Source organism: Bubalus kerabau, chromosome 2 (genome assembly GCF_029407905.1).
Source record: "Bubalus kerabau isolate K-KA32 ecotype Philippines breed swamp buffalo chromosome 2, PCC_UOA_SB_1v2, whole genome shotgun sequence".
Classification (NCBI taxonomy): domain Eukaryota; kingdom Metazoa; phylum Chordata; class Mammalia; order Artiodactyla; family Bovidae; genus Bubalus; species Bubalus kerabau.
In genome coordinates, this window is record NC_073625.1 from 197,243,560 (window position 1) to 197,259,658 (window position 16,099).

The 16,099-nt window shown below is 45.5% G+C and overlaps 1 protein-coding gene across 3 annotated transcripts in view; it reads right to left on the bottom strand.

Annotated features, from left to right (window-relative positions):
* Positions 1-16,099, bottom strand: part of ERG (ETS transcription factor ERG) — a 323,925-nt gene that overhangs the window by 218,026 nt on the left and 89,800 nt on the right. For all 3 annotated transcript variants that reach the window (XM_055569950.1, XM_055569949.1, XM_055569946.1), the window contains exon 3: positions 15,766-15,853. In XM_055569950.1, the coding sequence (XP_055425925.1) occupies positions 15,766-15,804 (39 nt within the window). In that variant the 5' untranslated portion in view covers positions 15,805-15,853. The remainder of the gene's footprint in view (positions 1-15,765; positions 15,854-16,099) is intronic.

The following is a 16,099-nucleotide window of genomic DNA, read 5'->3' on the forward strand; positions in this document are numbered from 1 at the left end:
CCTTGGTTCCCAGGTGAGTTCATCAGTGACCCAGCCTCAAATGCAGGCCGATGACTCACCATGTAAATAACCCATTCAATATACATTATGAAGCTGTTAACAAAAATCAAAAAGCTTTGATTAGATCATGTCACCCATTCTGCTTAAACCCCCAATAGTCCCTTGCCCCCTGACATGCAGAATAAAATGTTCAAGTCCCGGTCTTTGCAGATCAGAACTCCACATATGGCCTCACCCTTACTTCACACCAGCCCCCATCACCCGCTGCTCCTTGAACAAGCCAAGCAGGCTCCAGCCTAATAGCCTTTGCCCATGCCGTCCTCTCTTCTCCAGACACAAATCCTGCATCGGAACATCACTTCCTTCAGGTCCCTCTCTGAACTCGGTCCGTGCATGCTCAGTCTCTCAGTCATGTCCGACTCTCTGTGACACCATGGCCTGTGTGGTCTGTCCTCTGTCCATGGGATTCTCCAGGCAAGAATACTGGAGTACGTGGCCAGGCCCCCTCCTTCAGGATCTTCTGACCCAGGAATTGAACCTGGGTCTCCTTAGTCTCCTGGTGGATTCTTTACCACTTCAGCTGTTCCCAAAATCCTTCCCTAATCTCCTGGGCAAAATGGCACCTTTCCCTCCATCACTCTCCTGATGACCTCTTGATTCAGTTCAGTTCAGTTCAGTCTCTTGATTACCTTACTTTAGTTTTAAAGAACACCAACAAGCATTAAAATATGTATATTGATATCTATGCATACATATGTGTTATAACTGGAGAAGGAAATGGCAACCCACTCCAGTGTTCTTGCCTGGAGAATCCGAGACAGAGGAGCCTGGTAGGAGGTCGTCTATGGGGTCACACAGAGTTGGACACGACTGAAGCGACGCAGCAGCAGCAGCAGCAGCATAACAGAACTGGTGGAGAAGGAAATGGCAACCCACTCCAGTATTCTTGCCTAGAGAACCCCGGGGACAGAGGAGCCTGGTGGGCTTCCGTCTCTGGGGTCGCACAGAGTTGGACACGACTGAAGCGACTTAGCATAGCATGCATGTGTTGTAATGCTGGTAATATACTATATGTATTTCTGCTTAATCTATCTCAGCCCCTAGAATGTAAACTTCATGCAAGCAGGGATCTTACCTGTTTGGTTCATGCTATATCCCCAGCAATGTTGAGTGGTTTTGTGGAAATGGGTCCCAAAAATTACAAAAGAGAAAGTGCAACTTGCTGATAAGTAAATGAGGAGATAATCACTGGCACAAGCTTTCAAATAGAGTAACACCGCTGACAACTCCACTTTCCACTCATCAAATCAGCACAGGCTAAAAATCACAACAAAGGTGATAAAATGGCATTTTCAGATACTCCTTGGAGAAGTACAGAAGGGCATAATTGGGTGGGTAAATATTGTTATCCAAAGCCTTAAAAATGTTGGTAGTCCTTGAATTAATCAAGGTTTCTGATCAGGGAGGGCCTTCCCTGATAGTTCAGTTGGTAAAGAACCTGCCTGCAATGCAGGAGACCCCGGTTCGATTCCTGCGTCGGGAAGATCTGCTGGAGAAGGAATAGGCTACCCACTCCAGTATTCTCTGGCTTCCTTTGTGGCTCAGCTGGTAAAGAATCCACCTGCAATGCAGGAGACCTAGGTTCAATCCCTGGGTTGGGAAGATCCTCTGGAGAAGGGAAAAGCTACCCACTCCAGTATTCTGGCCTAGAGAATTCCATGGACTCTATAGTCAAAGGATTGTGAAGAGTCCGACACGACTGAGCAACTTTTGCTTTCACATTTAACTTTCACTTTTCTGATAAGGGAGGTACTGAAGAAAGTGATCTTGTAGGAATGTGATCTTGTAGACAGCACGAGATAAAAAGCAGGTAAGGAAGGCTGGGCGGGAAAAGCAGTAGGCAGATGAACAGTTAGAGACAAGAGACAGGGCAGGTCAGCTATGAATGTGACACAAAGTGGAAAGTGAATGAGAGAAAAGTGTTAGAGACAAGCCCTAAGTTTTAAGCCTGGTCACTGGGAGAAGTGGCCATGATGGAAAAAGGAAAAGGGGGATTAACAAAGATTTTTAAACGATGACAGGGCTGCTGGTGATGACGCTGATGATGGATAATCGTTCCTACTTACCAGACACTATTTTAAGACCTTCACAGGAATCACCCATCTGATCTCCCTACAACACTAGGCGGGAGACACCACTCTCCTCATTTTTCTGATAAAAGAACTGAGGCCCAGAGAGAGCCTTGTCTGAAGTCAAACAGCAAATGCCATGCCAGGGATTACAGAGAAAGAAGCCTGGCTTCCCAGCCTGTTTGCTCACCCATTACTCTGGAACCTCCTTGTCCCAAAGGGAAGTGTAAATAAGTAAAGTGAAGTCGCTCATTTGTGCCCAACTCTTTGCAACCCCATGGACAGCAGCCTACGAGGTTCCTCGATCCACAGAATTTTCCAGGCAAAGAGTACTGGCTGCTGCTGCTAAGTCGCTTCAGTCATGTCCGACTCTGTGTGACCCCATAGACGGCAGTCCACCATGCTCCGCCGTCCCTGGGATTCTCCAGGCAAGAACACTAGAGTGGGTTGCCATTTCCTCCTCCAATGCATGAAAGTAAAGAGTCAAAGTGAAGTCGATCAGTCGTGTTCGACTCTTCGCAACCCCATGGACTGTAGCCAACCAGGCTCCTCCGTCCATGGGATTGTCCAGGCAAGAGTACTGGAATGGGGTGCCATTTCCTTCTCCAGGGGATCTTCCCAACCCAGGGATGGAACCCGGGTGTCCCTCATTGCAACAAATGCTTTTACTGTCTGAGGCACCAGGGCAAGCCAGGAAATCTGTTTCTGCCTGGTTTCAAGCCAGGGACCTTTCGCATGTGAGGCAAACATGAGAACCACTACATTACGGAAACAGGACAAAGGGTAGTGGTTCACCAGAAATGCCATGCAGCTGCACAGTGATGAATCTGGCCTCAAAGGAGGCTGGACTCTCTGTGACCTAAGCTCTGCATGCAATGCACCAGAATATATAAAGATGCTCCCAAGATATGAAGCCACCATTCAGCAGAAGTAAGTCTCCTCTGATTGGTTGCTGAAGATGCGTGTACCCACATCCAAGTGAGGTGTTCACACCACTCCTGTAAATGTGAGACTGGAACTCGGGAGAGAAACCAGAGCCAGAGATGACAGAGTCCCCTGTATGAAGGTGACAACCGAAGTCATGAGACTTTGAGATCAGAAGGGAAAGAAGGTGTAAGAAGCAAAAGAAAGGGTGGAAGTAAACCATGGGGAACCCGTAAGTTCAATCTTGTCCCCACTCATTAGTAAGAGCAGGCAGAGAGTTAGGCGCTCTCACTGGGAAACACACGTCTCATCATGAACTCACTATCCCTGAGTTCCCTCTGGCTTACGCCTCCCCCACATCAGTGGTCCCAACAATGAGTCGTGCAACGAGGATAATGAAGCTCAGGGACCTACTAGTGGTCCAGTGATTGGGACCTATCAATGCAGGGGACGTGGGTTTGATCCTTGGTCAGGGAACTAAGACCCCATGTGCCTCGGGGGAACTGATCCCACACTGTGCAACTAACGAGCCCACGTGCCACATGTAGAGAGAAGGCTACATGCCACAAGGAACACCCAACGCACCAAATAAAAGTTTAAAAAAAAAATAACAATTCTCAAACTCCACATGCACAAAAAGAGCTATAGGCTACATCAGAATCAGCCATGCTGACGACTCTGGTACACTCAATTGACTTGAAACATTCTGGATTCAAATTCTGGTTAGTTAATTTCCCATAAGGCAGAAGGACACTTCTCTCCTGGACTCCCGTTACACCCCAACACAGAGCCCAGGAATCATAGGGGTATCTTGAAACCCAAATCCAAACGTTCAGATGCTTATATCTTTCCTTTTCTCCTTTGCAAAGAAACAGAGGAAAACAACAGAATGGGAAAAACTAGAGACCTCTTCAAGAAGATTAGAGATACCAAGGGAACATTTCATGCAAAGATGGGCTCGATAAAGGACAGAAATGGTATGGACCTAACAGAAGCAGAAGATACTAAGAAGAGGTGGCAAGAATACACAGAAGAACTGTACAACAAAGATCTTCATGACCCAGATAATCACGATGGTGTGATCACTCATCTAGAGCCAGACATCCTGGAATGTGAAGTCAAGTGGGCCTTAGAAAGCATCACTATGAACAAAGCTAGTGGAGGTGATGGAATTCCAGTTGAGCTATTTCAAATCCTGAAAGATGATGCTGTGAAAGTGCTGCATTCAATATGCCAGCAAATTTGGAAAACAGCAGTGGCCACAGGACTGGAAAAGGTCCGTTTTCATTCCAATCCCAAAGAAAGGCAATACCAAAGAATGCTCAAACTACCACACAATGCACTCATCTCACACGCTAGTAAAGCAATGCTCAAAATTCTCCAAGCCAGGCTTCAGCAATATGTGAACCGTGAACTTCCTGATGTTCAAGCTGATTTTAGAAAAGGCAGAGGAACCAGAGATCAAATTGCCAACATCCGCTGAATCATGGAAAAAGCAAGAGAGTTCCAGAAAAACATCTATTTCTGCTTTATTGACTATGCCAAAGCCTTTGACTGTGTGGATCACAATAAACTGGAAAATTCTGAAAGAGATGGGAATACCAGACCACCTGACCTGCCTCTTGAGAAATCTGTATGCAGGTCAGGAAGCAACAGTTAGAACTGGGCATGGAACAACAGACTGGTTCCAAATAGGAAAAGGAGTTCGTCAAGGCTGTATATTGTCACCCTGCTTATTTAACTTGTATGCAGAGTACATCATGAGAAATGCTGGACTGGAAGAAGCACAAGCTGGAATCAAGATTGCCAGGAGAAATATCAATAACCTCAGATATGCAGATGACACCACCCTTGTGGTAGAAAGTGAAGAGGAACTCAAAAGCCTCTTGATGAAAGTGACAGTGGAGAGTGAAAAAGTTGGCTTAAAGCTCAACATTCAGAAAACGAAGATAATGGCATCCAGTCCCATCACTTCACGGCAAATAGATGGGGAAACAGTGGAAACAGTATCAGACTTTATGTTTTGGGGCTCCAAAATCACTGCAGATGGTGACTGCAGCCATGAAATTAAAAGATGCTTATTCCTTGGAAGGAAAGTTATGACCAACCTAGATAGCATATTCAAAAGCAGAGACATTACTTTGCCAACAAAGGTCCATCTAGTCAAGGCTATGGTTTTTCCTGTGGTCATGTATGGATGTGAGAGTTGGACTGTGAAGAAAGCTGAGCACTGAAGTTTGATGCTTTTGAACTGTGGTGTTGGAGAAGACACTTGAGAGTCCCTTGGACTGCAAGGAGATCCAACCAGTCCATTCTAAAGGACATCAGCCCTGGGATTTCTTTGGAAGGAATGATGCTGAAGCTGAAACTCCAGTACCTTGGCCACCTCATGCGAAGAGTTGACTCATTGGAAAAGACTCTGATGGTGGAAGGGATTGGGGGCAGGAGGAGAAGGGGACGACAGAGGATGAGATGGCTGGATGGCATCACTGACTCGATGGACATAAGTTTGGGTGAACTCCGGGAGTTGGTGATGGACAGAGAGACCTCGCGTGCTGCGATTCATGGGGTTGCAAAGAGTCGGACAGGACTGAGCGACTGAACTGAACTGAGGACATTCAGAGCAGTAATGCAAAACAAGGAAGCCACCAGTGTAAACAGAAAAAGAAAAACCTTCAGTTGCTTTGATAAATGCTTACCATCATACTAGACTGAAAAATGAGTGTTAGTCTCTCAGTCATGTTTGAGTCTTTGGGACCCCGTGACGGTGGCCCACCAGGCTCCTCCGTCCATGGGATTCTCCAGGTAAGAATACTAAAGTGGGTTGCCATTCCCTTCTGCAGGGAACCCTCCTGATCGTGACACTGGGTCTCCTGCACTGCAGGCAGATTCTCTACCGTCTGAGCCACTAGCGCAGCCCGGTAAGACTAGGTTAATCACTAATAATTATTCATTATCTAAGCAAGGTCCACAGAAACACGTCAAGTGCTTGTTAAAATCTTGCTGATCTCTAAGTCCAGCCCAAACTTACTGGAGATGGAGCTTTCTCAGACAGCCCAAGAATCTGCATTTTGATTAGATCTCTGGGCTATCTTCTGAGAACCACTTCTGCGAGAAACCTAGCATGAACAATGCATGATTCATTCTCCAGGCAAATGATCTGAACATCCTCCAACCCCCGTTTATAACCCTGGTAAAGCCGGAGCCCTCCCTGAAAGTCAGTGTCACTGAAGCTTAATGAGAAGTTGCCAGTTTGGAGGACAGCACGCCATTAAGCCCCCCAGCATCTCCCCTGAGCACAGCGCCCACCAAGAGATGGAGCTCAGCCCCAAGGAGGAGCAGGAAGTCAGTAGCAAGAGACAAAGTCAGCCCTGCTCCAGCGCACTTCACCCAGAATACGTTCAGGTAAGACTTTGGATGTTAAAGCCTCTACAGTTTTGCCGTATCGAATATCTTGGTATTTTTAAACAGTGTTACCTTCTGGTTACACAAATCATCTCCATTCATTGTGGGAATATTCAAAGATTTGCTTTTCTGTGTTTCATTAAGTGCCACCGTCCCAGAGAAAGATGAAAGCGCACAAAAATGAACTTGCAGCGATAAACAGCCAGAGTAGCCAGGTTTGTCAAGGGATGTGCTAAATAACCCCACTGGCATGTGATCAAAGCTCATTTACTGAGGAAAACACAGGCAGCCTGTCAAAGGCTTGCATCATCTTCCCAGGACACAGATTCAGGGAGGAAAGCTCTGGGCCTCTGTTAAGCATGTCATCGAACAGATAACCAGTCCACCCTCCTGGGAAGCAAAGTCACTCTGAATTAGATTTGCAAAGAAGTGCAAAAGGCTCACAGTTCAGGGGGTCCTCCATGGGTCAGGTAAGAGCTGGGTAGGGTGCTCCCACCTGGGAGCCCTTGTCTCTTCTCCAGGGTGACGGGACAAGTCACAGAAGGCATCCAGTCGCTAACGCAGATGCAGACTGGGGCACTTTCTGCATCTGCTTCGTGTTACTTTAAAAGCATCCTGCTCATCAGCTGGGTTCTCAGGCCTTCCAGTGACCTTGTGCTTAATGCTGGCTACTTCTTAAATCTCTTTCAGATCCTTCCTTCTATGAAATGCAAACAGGGTTTAAGTTTAGCATCTTTTATGGTCAGAAATATTTAGCATTGCTTCCAGAGAGGCAGCCATGGAGTCATCTGGGAAAGAAGGCAGTCCAGCAGTGGACTTCCTGGCAACTACTGACCCTGTTATCTTTACAGCTATTTCCAGAATATTCCCTCTTTTTCATTCTCCCCTCCTACTATCACTCTGTAAGTATATGCTAATATATTTATAATATTATATGTTAATAATATAATAATATACAACTGCTTTAGTTTTTAATAATAATATACTGTGATATTATTGGTGAAAGTTAATATATTAATGTATAACACATTAATAACATATTAATAATATATGTGTGTGCTCAGTCGCTCAATTATGTCCAACTCTTTCCAACCCAATGGACTGTAGCCCACCAGATTCCTCTGTCCACAGGACTTCCCAGGCAAGAATATTGGAGTGGGTTGCCATTTCCTTCTCCAGTGGATCTTCCCAACCCAGAGATCAAACCCGTGTCTTTTGTATCTTCTGCATTACAGGCAGATTCTTTATCACTGTGCCACCTGGGTAATAAAGTGTTAATAATATATTATCAAGCTTATCAGTAATAGATATAAACAATATAAAAATATATAAAACTCAACAATATATAATATACTGCATCACATATTAATAATATATAATTAAGGATATTAATGATATTATATTGATGATAATGTGTGATGTTATAAAAGTGAAAGTTGATCAGTCGTGTCTGACTCTTTGCCACCCCATGGACTATACAGTCCTTGGAATTCTCCAGGCCAGAATACTGGAGTGGGTAGCCTTTCCCTTCTCCAGGGGAATCTTCCCAACCCAGGGATTGAACCCAGGTCTCCTGCATTGCAGGCAGATTCTTTACCAGCTGAGCTATAAGGAAAGCCCATGTGATGTTATAAGAAGTGTTTAATGGGAGCCAAGCACTGTTCTGAGTGCTTGAAAAGCATTAACATTAACTAATTTAATCCTCATGATCCTATGAGGTAGGTACACTATCTATCCCCAAGTTACAACTGTAGCAACTTGTAAGAAGTGGTTGTCTGTTGTTCAGTCGCTAAGTTGTGTCTGACTCTTTGCAGCCCCATTTACTGTAGCACGCCAGGCTTCCCTGTCCTTTATCATCTCCTGGAGTTTGCTCAAACTCACATCCATTAAGTCGGTGATGCCATCCAACCATCTCACCCTCTGTCGTCCCCTTCTCCTCTCGTCTTCAGTCTTTCCCTGCATCAGGGTCTTTTCAAATGAGTCAGCTCTTCCCATCAGGTGGCCAAAATATTGGAGCTTCAGCCTCAGCATCAGTCCTTCCAATGAACATTCAGGACTGATTTCCTTTAGGATAGACTGGTTGGATCTCCTTTCTGTCCAAGGGACTCTCAAGAGTCTTCTCCAACACCACAATTCGAAAGCATCCATTCTTCAGCATGCAGCCTTCTTTAGGGTAAGTAATAGTGCCAGGCTTCAAACCTAGACCATCTAGCCCCAACCCACTTCTAAAAAATGGGCCAAAAAATATATAAACATTAAAGGGGAAAGGAACAGGAAGGGGAAAAAAATGCTAATTAGAAACAAATTCTGAGAAAGTCGATTTTTCAATCCTCTCCACATGTGGAAGCAACTAGAAAGAAGAGCAGAGAAACTGTCTACCCTGTGGTCAACTGTCTGCGACTGATCCTCACACAAAACCCTAGGAGTAGGAGCTGGAGGTTCGCTGGCCATGGACCCCAGGCCTGAGCCCGGCGTGCTCCTCTGGACCGCAGAGCAGCAACAGGCTCTAGGCATTTCTAGATGAGGCAGCTCGTGGGCCCGATCTGGGAGCCATCAGGTGGGGCACAGTCTGAAGCCCCCGACGTTCCACCTGGACCAGCACGGTGGGACACCCAGGAAGCCCACCAGGCTGGCTGTCCCCAGTTAGAAGCCACTCTTGCCCAGCACAGGGCTTGTCTCAGGACCAGCTGGGACGGGTGAGGTGTGGGGGAGAGGTCCAGCCTCTGCCCTGGGCGGTGTCCCAGAACATGTGTTTGGGGAACATGTATCCTCTGCCCCGTACTGCAGATGCTGTGTCTTTATGGTCTCTTATTCCCACATCCAGGCTTCCCTGGTGGCTCAGATGGTAAAGAATCTGCCTGCCATGCAGGAGACCCGGGTGCAACCCCTGGGTCGGGAAGATCCCCTGGAGAAGGACATGGCAACCCACTCCAGTACCCTTGTCTGGAGAATCCCATGGGCAGAGGAGCCTGGTGGGCTACAGTCATGGGGTCACAAAGAGTCAGACATGACTGAGCCACCAATACCTAACACCCCCAACCCATTTCAAGTACAAGGAAGGCTTTGATAAAAAGTGTTTGAATGAATGAACAAGTGAATCAGAGAGAGATTCCTTGTTGCAAAATGATGCAATGAAGTCACTCAAAGAGCTAAAGGCGGGTGGACTCACTCAACTTGGAAATGACCAATGGACTGAACAGACATGTAGCTGCTGGGGGCGGGGGGGGGGGCGGGGAGTGGCTGAAGGAGGGGTGCATTGGTAGTCTGGGGTTAGCAGATGCAAACTGTTATACAGAGAATGGGTAAACTAAGAAGTCCCACTGTGTAGCACAGGGAACTCTATTCAAGGACCAGTGATATACAATACTGGAAAAGAAGCGAGAAAAGAATGTGTGTGTATGTGTATAACTGAATCACGGTGCCGTATAGCAGACATTAACATACCCTGCAAATCAACTATTGTCTAATTTAAAAACAAAAGAGCAGAGCAAAGAGCCTGGAGAGCCCCACGCTCAGGTTCGGGGCTGGCACAGCCCGTCACCATGGTCCCCTGCCCAGACGCCACGTAACCAGAGCTGGCTCCTGCCCTCCTCAGCAGCCAGACCAGCGATGGACCAAGTGGTCTCTCTCTGCTACGGTGAGCATCAAGGGTTTACAATTAGAAAGTGTTTTCCCAAACGCGATGCCGTCCTGAGCCGCCCACCTCCATCTTCCCGTCCTCCTCTTTCAGCATCTTACCTTCTTTACTGTAAATATCACTCTTACACAAACAGGATATGTGACACTGTGCAAGTTAAAGAATGCGGAGCAAACATTCTCACCTGAACTCAGCCGACACAGGCAACGCCACGACCTCAGAACTGCCCCCGACCCGAGTCCCTCCCCCAAGCCTTGCCCTCCCTGACAAGGCATGTTTTTCTGTCCTGAATTATTATATGCATGTTGCACCTCTGTTCTTCTTTTTGCCACATATGTGTGTGTCTCTGAACAACATATGTTTTGTAGTTTCTCCTCTTTTTGATCTTTATATGCGGAATCATACTCTATTTATTCTGCTGTGACTTTTTTTTCACCCAACCTTGAGAATCACACACATGGATACACAGACACAGATAAATGCTTGTAGTTTATTCTTCACCACTGTGTAGTATTCCATGGGGGGGCAGACTATAACTCATTTATCCTTTCTTCTGGTGGGCATTCGGGTGGTTCTAGTTGTTTGCTTATGCATGTTTCCTGGCACCCGTGTGCAATAGGGCATATACTAGGGAGGACCTGCTGGAGCATGATTAGCTTACATAGGCAATGCCAAACTAGTAACAAAGTACAGTTGGTATTATACCAGCTTGGCACCAGTGTGGAGGGAAGGACTTTCTGTACCACTTCCAAACCTCTATGCCAGTAATTGACAATTATATGTAATATAATTGACATTGTATCTATCCCTTATCCCTCAACCACCCCTCAGAGTAACTAGCCAACTAGTCATTAGCCAACTAGCCAACATGTCCCATACATGCACTCATTCCCTTGGATGTGGTCACAATATGTTTCAGGTCCACACGTATCCATGAAAGTACATGATGTTGTTTGGGAAATGCGTGTGCTTCCCTCTACATAAATAGTACTGTGCCACTGAGCTCATCCTGTTTTAGATTTTTTTTTCACTCAGTATTTTCTAAGAGATATCCACGTGGCTCTTTGTAAATCAGACATGATGACACTGTGAATTCTTCAACAGGGATATGGTATCCTCATTTTACCAACCACAGGAGCTCCTGGCGGGGTCTAGGTGCATTACTTGTAATAACAGATCACTAAATCCTCACACTAATCCCCAAAGTAGGTGCTTCCGCTTCAGAAAAGAGGAAACCAAGCAGAGAGATTAAAGAAGTCGTTCAACATCACCGAGCTCACAATGATAGAGAGGGAATTGAATCAGGTCCTAGGAGGCCAGGACCCACGTCATGAACTTTGCCAAAAACACACGGCTCAGGGAGTTTCAGGAACCAGCATCGCGAGGTCACACACCCTGTGATCCACAGGGTAGAACTAAAATTCAGACCCTTTCCCTCTCAGTCCCATCCTCCTTTGGCCGGTTCAAAAATGTATAGTATTCCAAGTGGGTAGCTGGTGAATGGCAAAGGAAACGATAACAAAAGGTACCAATCGGACCTCTCTTTAAAGTCATAAACTTCACCACTCTGCCCACCCTCTTCATCAAATGTTAGTAAAAGGGAATATTAAAACAGAGCTCTTATGAGGAAATGCAACAATATAAATGGGGAACTCCTTTATCAGGATGAGAATCCATCACCGAAATCTTCACCAAATCCTAATAAAATGGATTTTCTAGTCTTTTTTCCCTGCTCAGGATGTAACAGGAAATAGGAAACAACTCCACATTGGACTTTGTGGCCTGTGCTTAGTCATGCTGGCCCAGCACCTTTGTAAAAATGTTGCCTATAGCCTGAAATATACAGAAAAGCCCATTGTCAAGCCTCTAACCTTTAAAGGTACAGCACTTTTCTATTCGCAGAGATAAAAAGTTCCAGAGCAGAAAGCAACAATTGTCTCATTGGAAGTTTATAGGAACATTGTTACAAGACCTGCACAGGCAGCTGCAAGAACAAAGGATTCCTGCACCAAGAACTTTACAACAATGAGCCTCACCCCCTTCACCCCCCTTTTTTTTTAGAAAAAAAGAGGCCCGAGTTCTTTAGGACACTACTCCATCTTCTCCATCTGCTGGCTTTCTGAATTAAAGCACTATTAATTGCTCCAACAACTCACAACTTATCTCTGAATTTATTAGCCTGTCATGCAGCAAGCAGTATGAGTTTGGCTGGGGTAACAGGGAAAAGAGTCTGGATCCGTCTTTGGTGGTAAAAGGTGCTACCCGTTAGCAGAGCAACAGAATGGTCACATGACCTAACCAGCTAAGTGCATACTGTTTTGAGACCATAATTTTTATCACAAGAACGTGCTTGAGCCTTCCCTGGTGGTCCAGTGGTTAAGAATCGCCCTGCCAATGCAGAGGACTCAGGCTCCATCCCTGGTCTGCAAAGATCCCACATGCTGAAGGACAATTAAGCCCAAGCCCATGTGTCACAACTACTGAGTCAGGTCTAGAGCCTGTGCTCTGCAACAACAACAAAAAAAACCACAGCAAGGAGAGGCCCCCGTTCTGCGGTGAAGACTGTGCAACTAGAGAAAGCGTGCTCGCAGCAACGAAGACCCAGCGCAGACTTAAATAAATAAATAAAAAGTGCTTGGCTGCTGCTGCTAACTCGCTTCAGTCGTGTCCAACTCTGTGCGACCCCATAGACAGCAGCCCACCAGGCTCCGCCGTCCCTGGGATTCTCCAGGCAAGAACACTGGAGCGGGTTGCCATTTCCTTCTCCAATGCATGCATCTGTGTTCAGTCTCTTCAGTTGTGTCTGACTCTGTGCGACCCCATAGACGGCAGCCCACTAGGCTCCTCTGTCCACGGCATCCTCTAGGCAAGAATACTGGAGTGGGTTGCCATTTCCTTCTCCAAAAATGTGCTTGGAAGGGCCAGAAAAGAAAGACAAATAAAATGTGCGTAATAACTTACTATTCTCATCAATGAAGAATAGGCTAAAAATACATTTAAAGTTCGGTTCACTTTCCTTGTAAACCAACTGCCACAACCGTCCCATTATGTAAGTCAAGACTAATATTTCATAATTATTTACCATCCCTCCTTTGTAAAATCATTTCCAGCTCTTTCAATATAGAAAGGATAAGAGTAATTTGCTCTGGTGGGAAAGAACTATAGGAAGCTATGTGGGATACATTTCCTAAATACAAAAGGATCATTTCTCTCCTCCAGATCAGCCTATGCAGGGGTACGAAGGACGCATAAAGTCTTTATGGCTGTCTCCCAGCACAACTGCCATGTGCAGTCAATTCTGTGGAGAATTCAAGTACTTTTCAGATGAGAAAAACATTTCTGGAGCAGTGAGCCAAAAACAAACTCTTCCACTCTCTGCATTAACATATCAAGTGAACCTTGTCATGTGTCATTTATAAGAACTTCCTCTCCGAGAAATAAGAGCTGTGTCCCTTAGTCCAGAAGCAGAAACATCTCAGCACAGAAAATTTTACTGAGTAAACTCCCCAAACTGGGTATTTTAAGGAAACAGTAGAAAGCAGTCTTATTTTCCTGACTGTTGTCAAGGACACCAATTCCATATACGGAAAAAAAAGGAAGTCCAGGAATAATTATTAAAATTTCAGTAGGTGGAATCTGATAGATTTACAAGAGAAGCAAATGGCTTTAATAGAATTCTATCTCAGAGCCAACATCGGCTATTACTATCTGCCGCTCTAAATTGCCAGTTCATCTTCAAAGACACAGAAGCAATTTGAGTTGAAATTTGTTTCTAAGAAACTTTCAAGGTTACCATTTCTCAAAATTATCCTTCACTTACATTTACATTAAGCAATATGAAGATAATAAGATAAATCAAAGCTGAAAACATAGCTTACTTCTGAGATCAAATACAGAATGTTTCTCCTGAACACATTTACAGGGATCGTGTTTCTCAGAGTTGTCTGTTTGGACTGGATAAATTAACTTTAAAAATCTGCAATAATTTCTTGCTGACCTCATCTTTTCCTGCTGGTTGGTTACGAATAAAATGCCAGTCAAAATGAATTTCAGTTGTTGCTGCTCATACTCTGAGCTTTAGAAGATATTTCTTGTATCACCTTCCTTCTCCGAGAGCTTCTCTTTGCAACCTGTGGCTTCGTGATTAACAAGAGACTAAAAAGAAAAAAGGTCCCCTCCTCCATCTGGGTGTAGCACAAACACACTCACCAAACACGTTCCAGATATTTCTGAAGAAACCTTATCACCGCCACAAGAGTTTTCCCACTTGTGTTTCTGTAGACATAGCAGCCATACCCCAATAAACCATCACACAGAAATCAGATGATAGTGTCTGCCAGAAGGTCCTCTCCTCTCAGTCCCTGGAAGAAATCTAGCATCCTCCACACCCTTCAGACTCCCTGTATTTCTCACACTTGCAAGAACACCCACAAAGCTATAAAAAAAAACACACTTAAAACTCATTACTTCTAATTCCATTCTCAAAGAAATCAAATGTGTGTGAACGTGAGTTGCACATGGTACACAACACTTTTCCAAATATACTTTTAAAATGCACACGTGTATGTAAATGTGTGTGTGTACAGGTCACTTCGGAGGGTGTTTTATGTTTTAGTAACCCCCCCAAATGGTAAAATCGTTCAATACCATAAACTTTCTCCTTTATAAGCCATTTTCAATTTTCAATAAATGTTTCAGGTAAAGAGTAAAAATTAGAAAAAAAAAAAAAAACGACCAGGCCACTTGGGGAAATGAATTTATATGGGGAAAGTCAGGAACTGGCAAGGCAGTGAGCGAGTTGGGCCAACGCAGACAGCTGAACCAACCAGCGCAGGTGCAGACAGCCTATCTGGCTGATGTAGCCCAAGCCCCAACGTTTTCTGTAACTTTTATTTGGGTCAAGTATATGAAAACCATCACTTCATTTCCTCCTGGTGGCTGCAACCACGTGGACGCAGAGCCCTAAAAAGAACTGGCCGGTTTCCTTGCAGGGACTTGCCTTGGCTCGAGTCTCAGCCCCCCAGTTCTCTCACCTCCAGATCCCGCAGAAGAGCTGTCAGTGGGCAGAGGAGGGGGGCAGGTGTGGGTGACAAGCTGCTGAAGTGTCGGGGCGCCCCGATAACACGGCAGCTGAGCGCTGGAAACCCGGGACCCCGCCCCTCCCGTCTCTCCCTAGGTAACCTCGGGAAGCGTCAAAGAGATGGAATTAGAACAGAAGTCAGAGAATTTGGATGTGGTTTTCGATGTTAACTCAGGGGTCAGCTCTCCTTCCCTGCAAAGAACCAGATAGTAAATACTGTCAGCTTTGCAGCCCATATGGTCTCCCAAGTTGGAAGGGCTCAACTCTGCCATGACAGCGTGGAAGCAGCCCCCGACGGCATGGAAATGAGCGTGGCTAGAGCCCAGGAGAACACTCCTTCTGCACAATGAAATCTAAATTTCCTGTCATTTACATGCACTGCGAAATATTCTTTTGATTTTTTTTCAACCATTTAAAAATGTGAAAGGCGTTTTCTTAGCTCCTGAGATGTGGAAAAACAGACAGTGGACTGGGTTTGGCTCACAGCTGTAGATGACTGACCCTGGTACTCACTGAGAGGTGGGCAGAGGTCTGTGAAAATCCAGTCAAGGAGGAAGTCAGGGCAGTTTCGTGGCCATGATGGAACCTACCTTGATATAAGCTGCTGGGTCTGGGACAGTCTGAATCATGACCTTCAGGAGGCGAGCACGGCTACCATTCACTCAGCATCCCAGGCAGCTAGGAGACACAAAGGGGTGTCACAAACAGCTGTAAGCAGCCACGAATCTGTGTTCTGTGTTCCATCAGGACTGAATACAGCACACACACACAACAGTAAAGAAATCCTAGCCCTGCATTAAACGTTTGCCTTTATTTAAAAAAAAAAAAAATTATTTTGCATTGGAGTATAGCCGATGAGGAAGGACAGGGAAACCTCGTGTGCTGCAGTCCACGGGGTTGCAAAGAGTCCGACACGACTGAGCC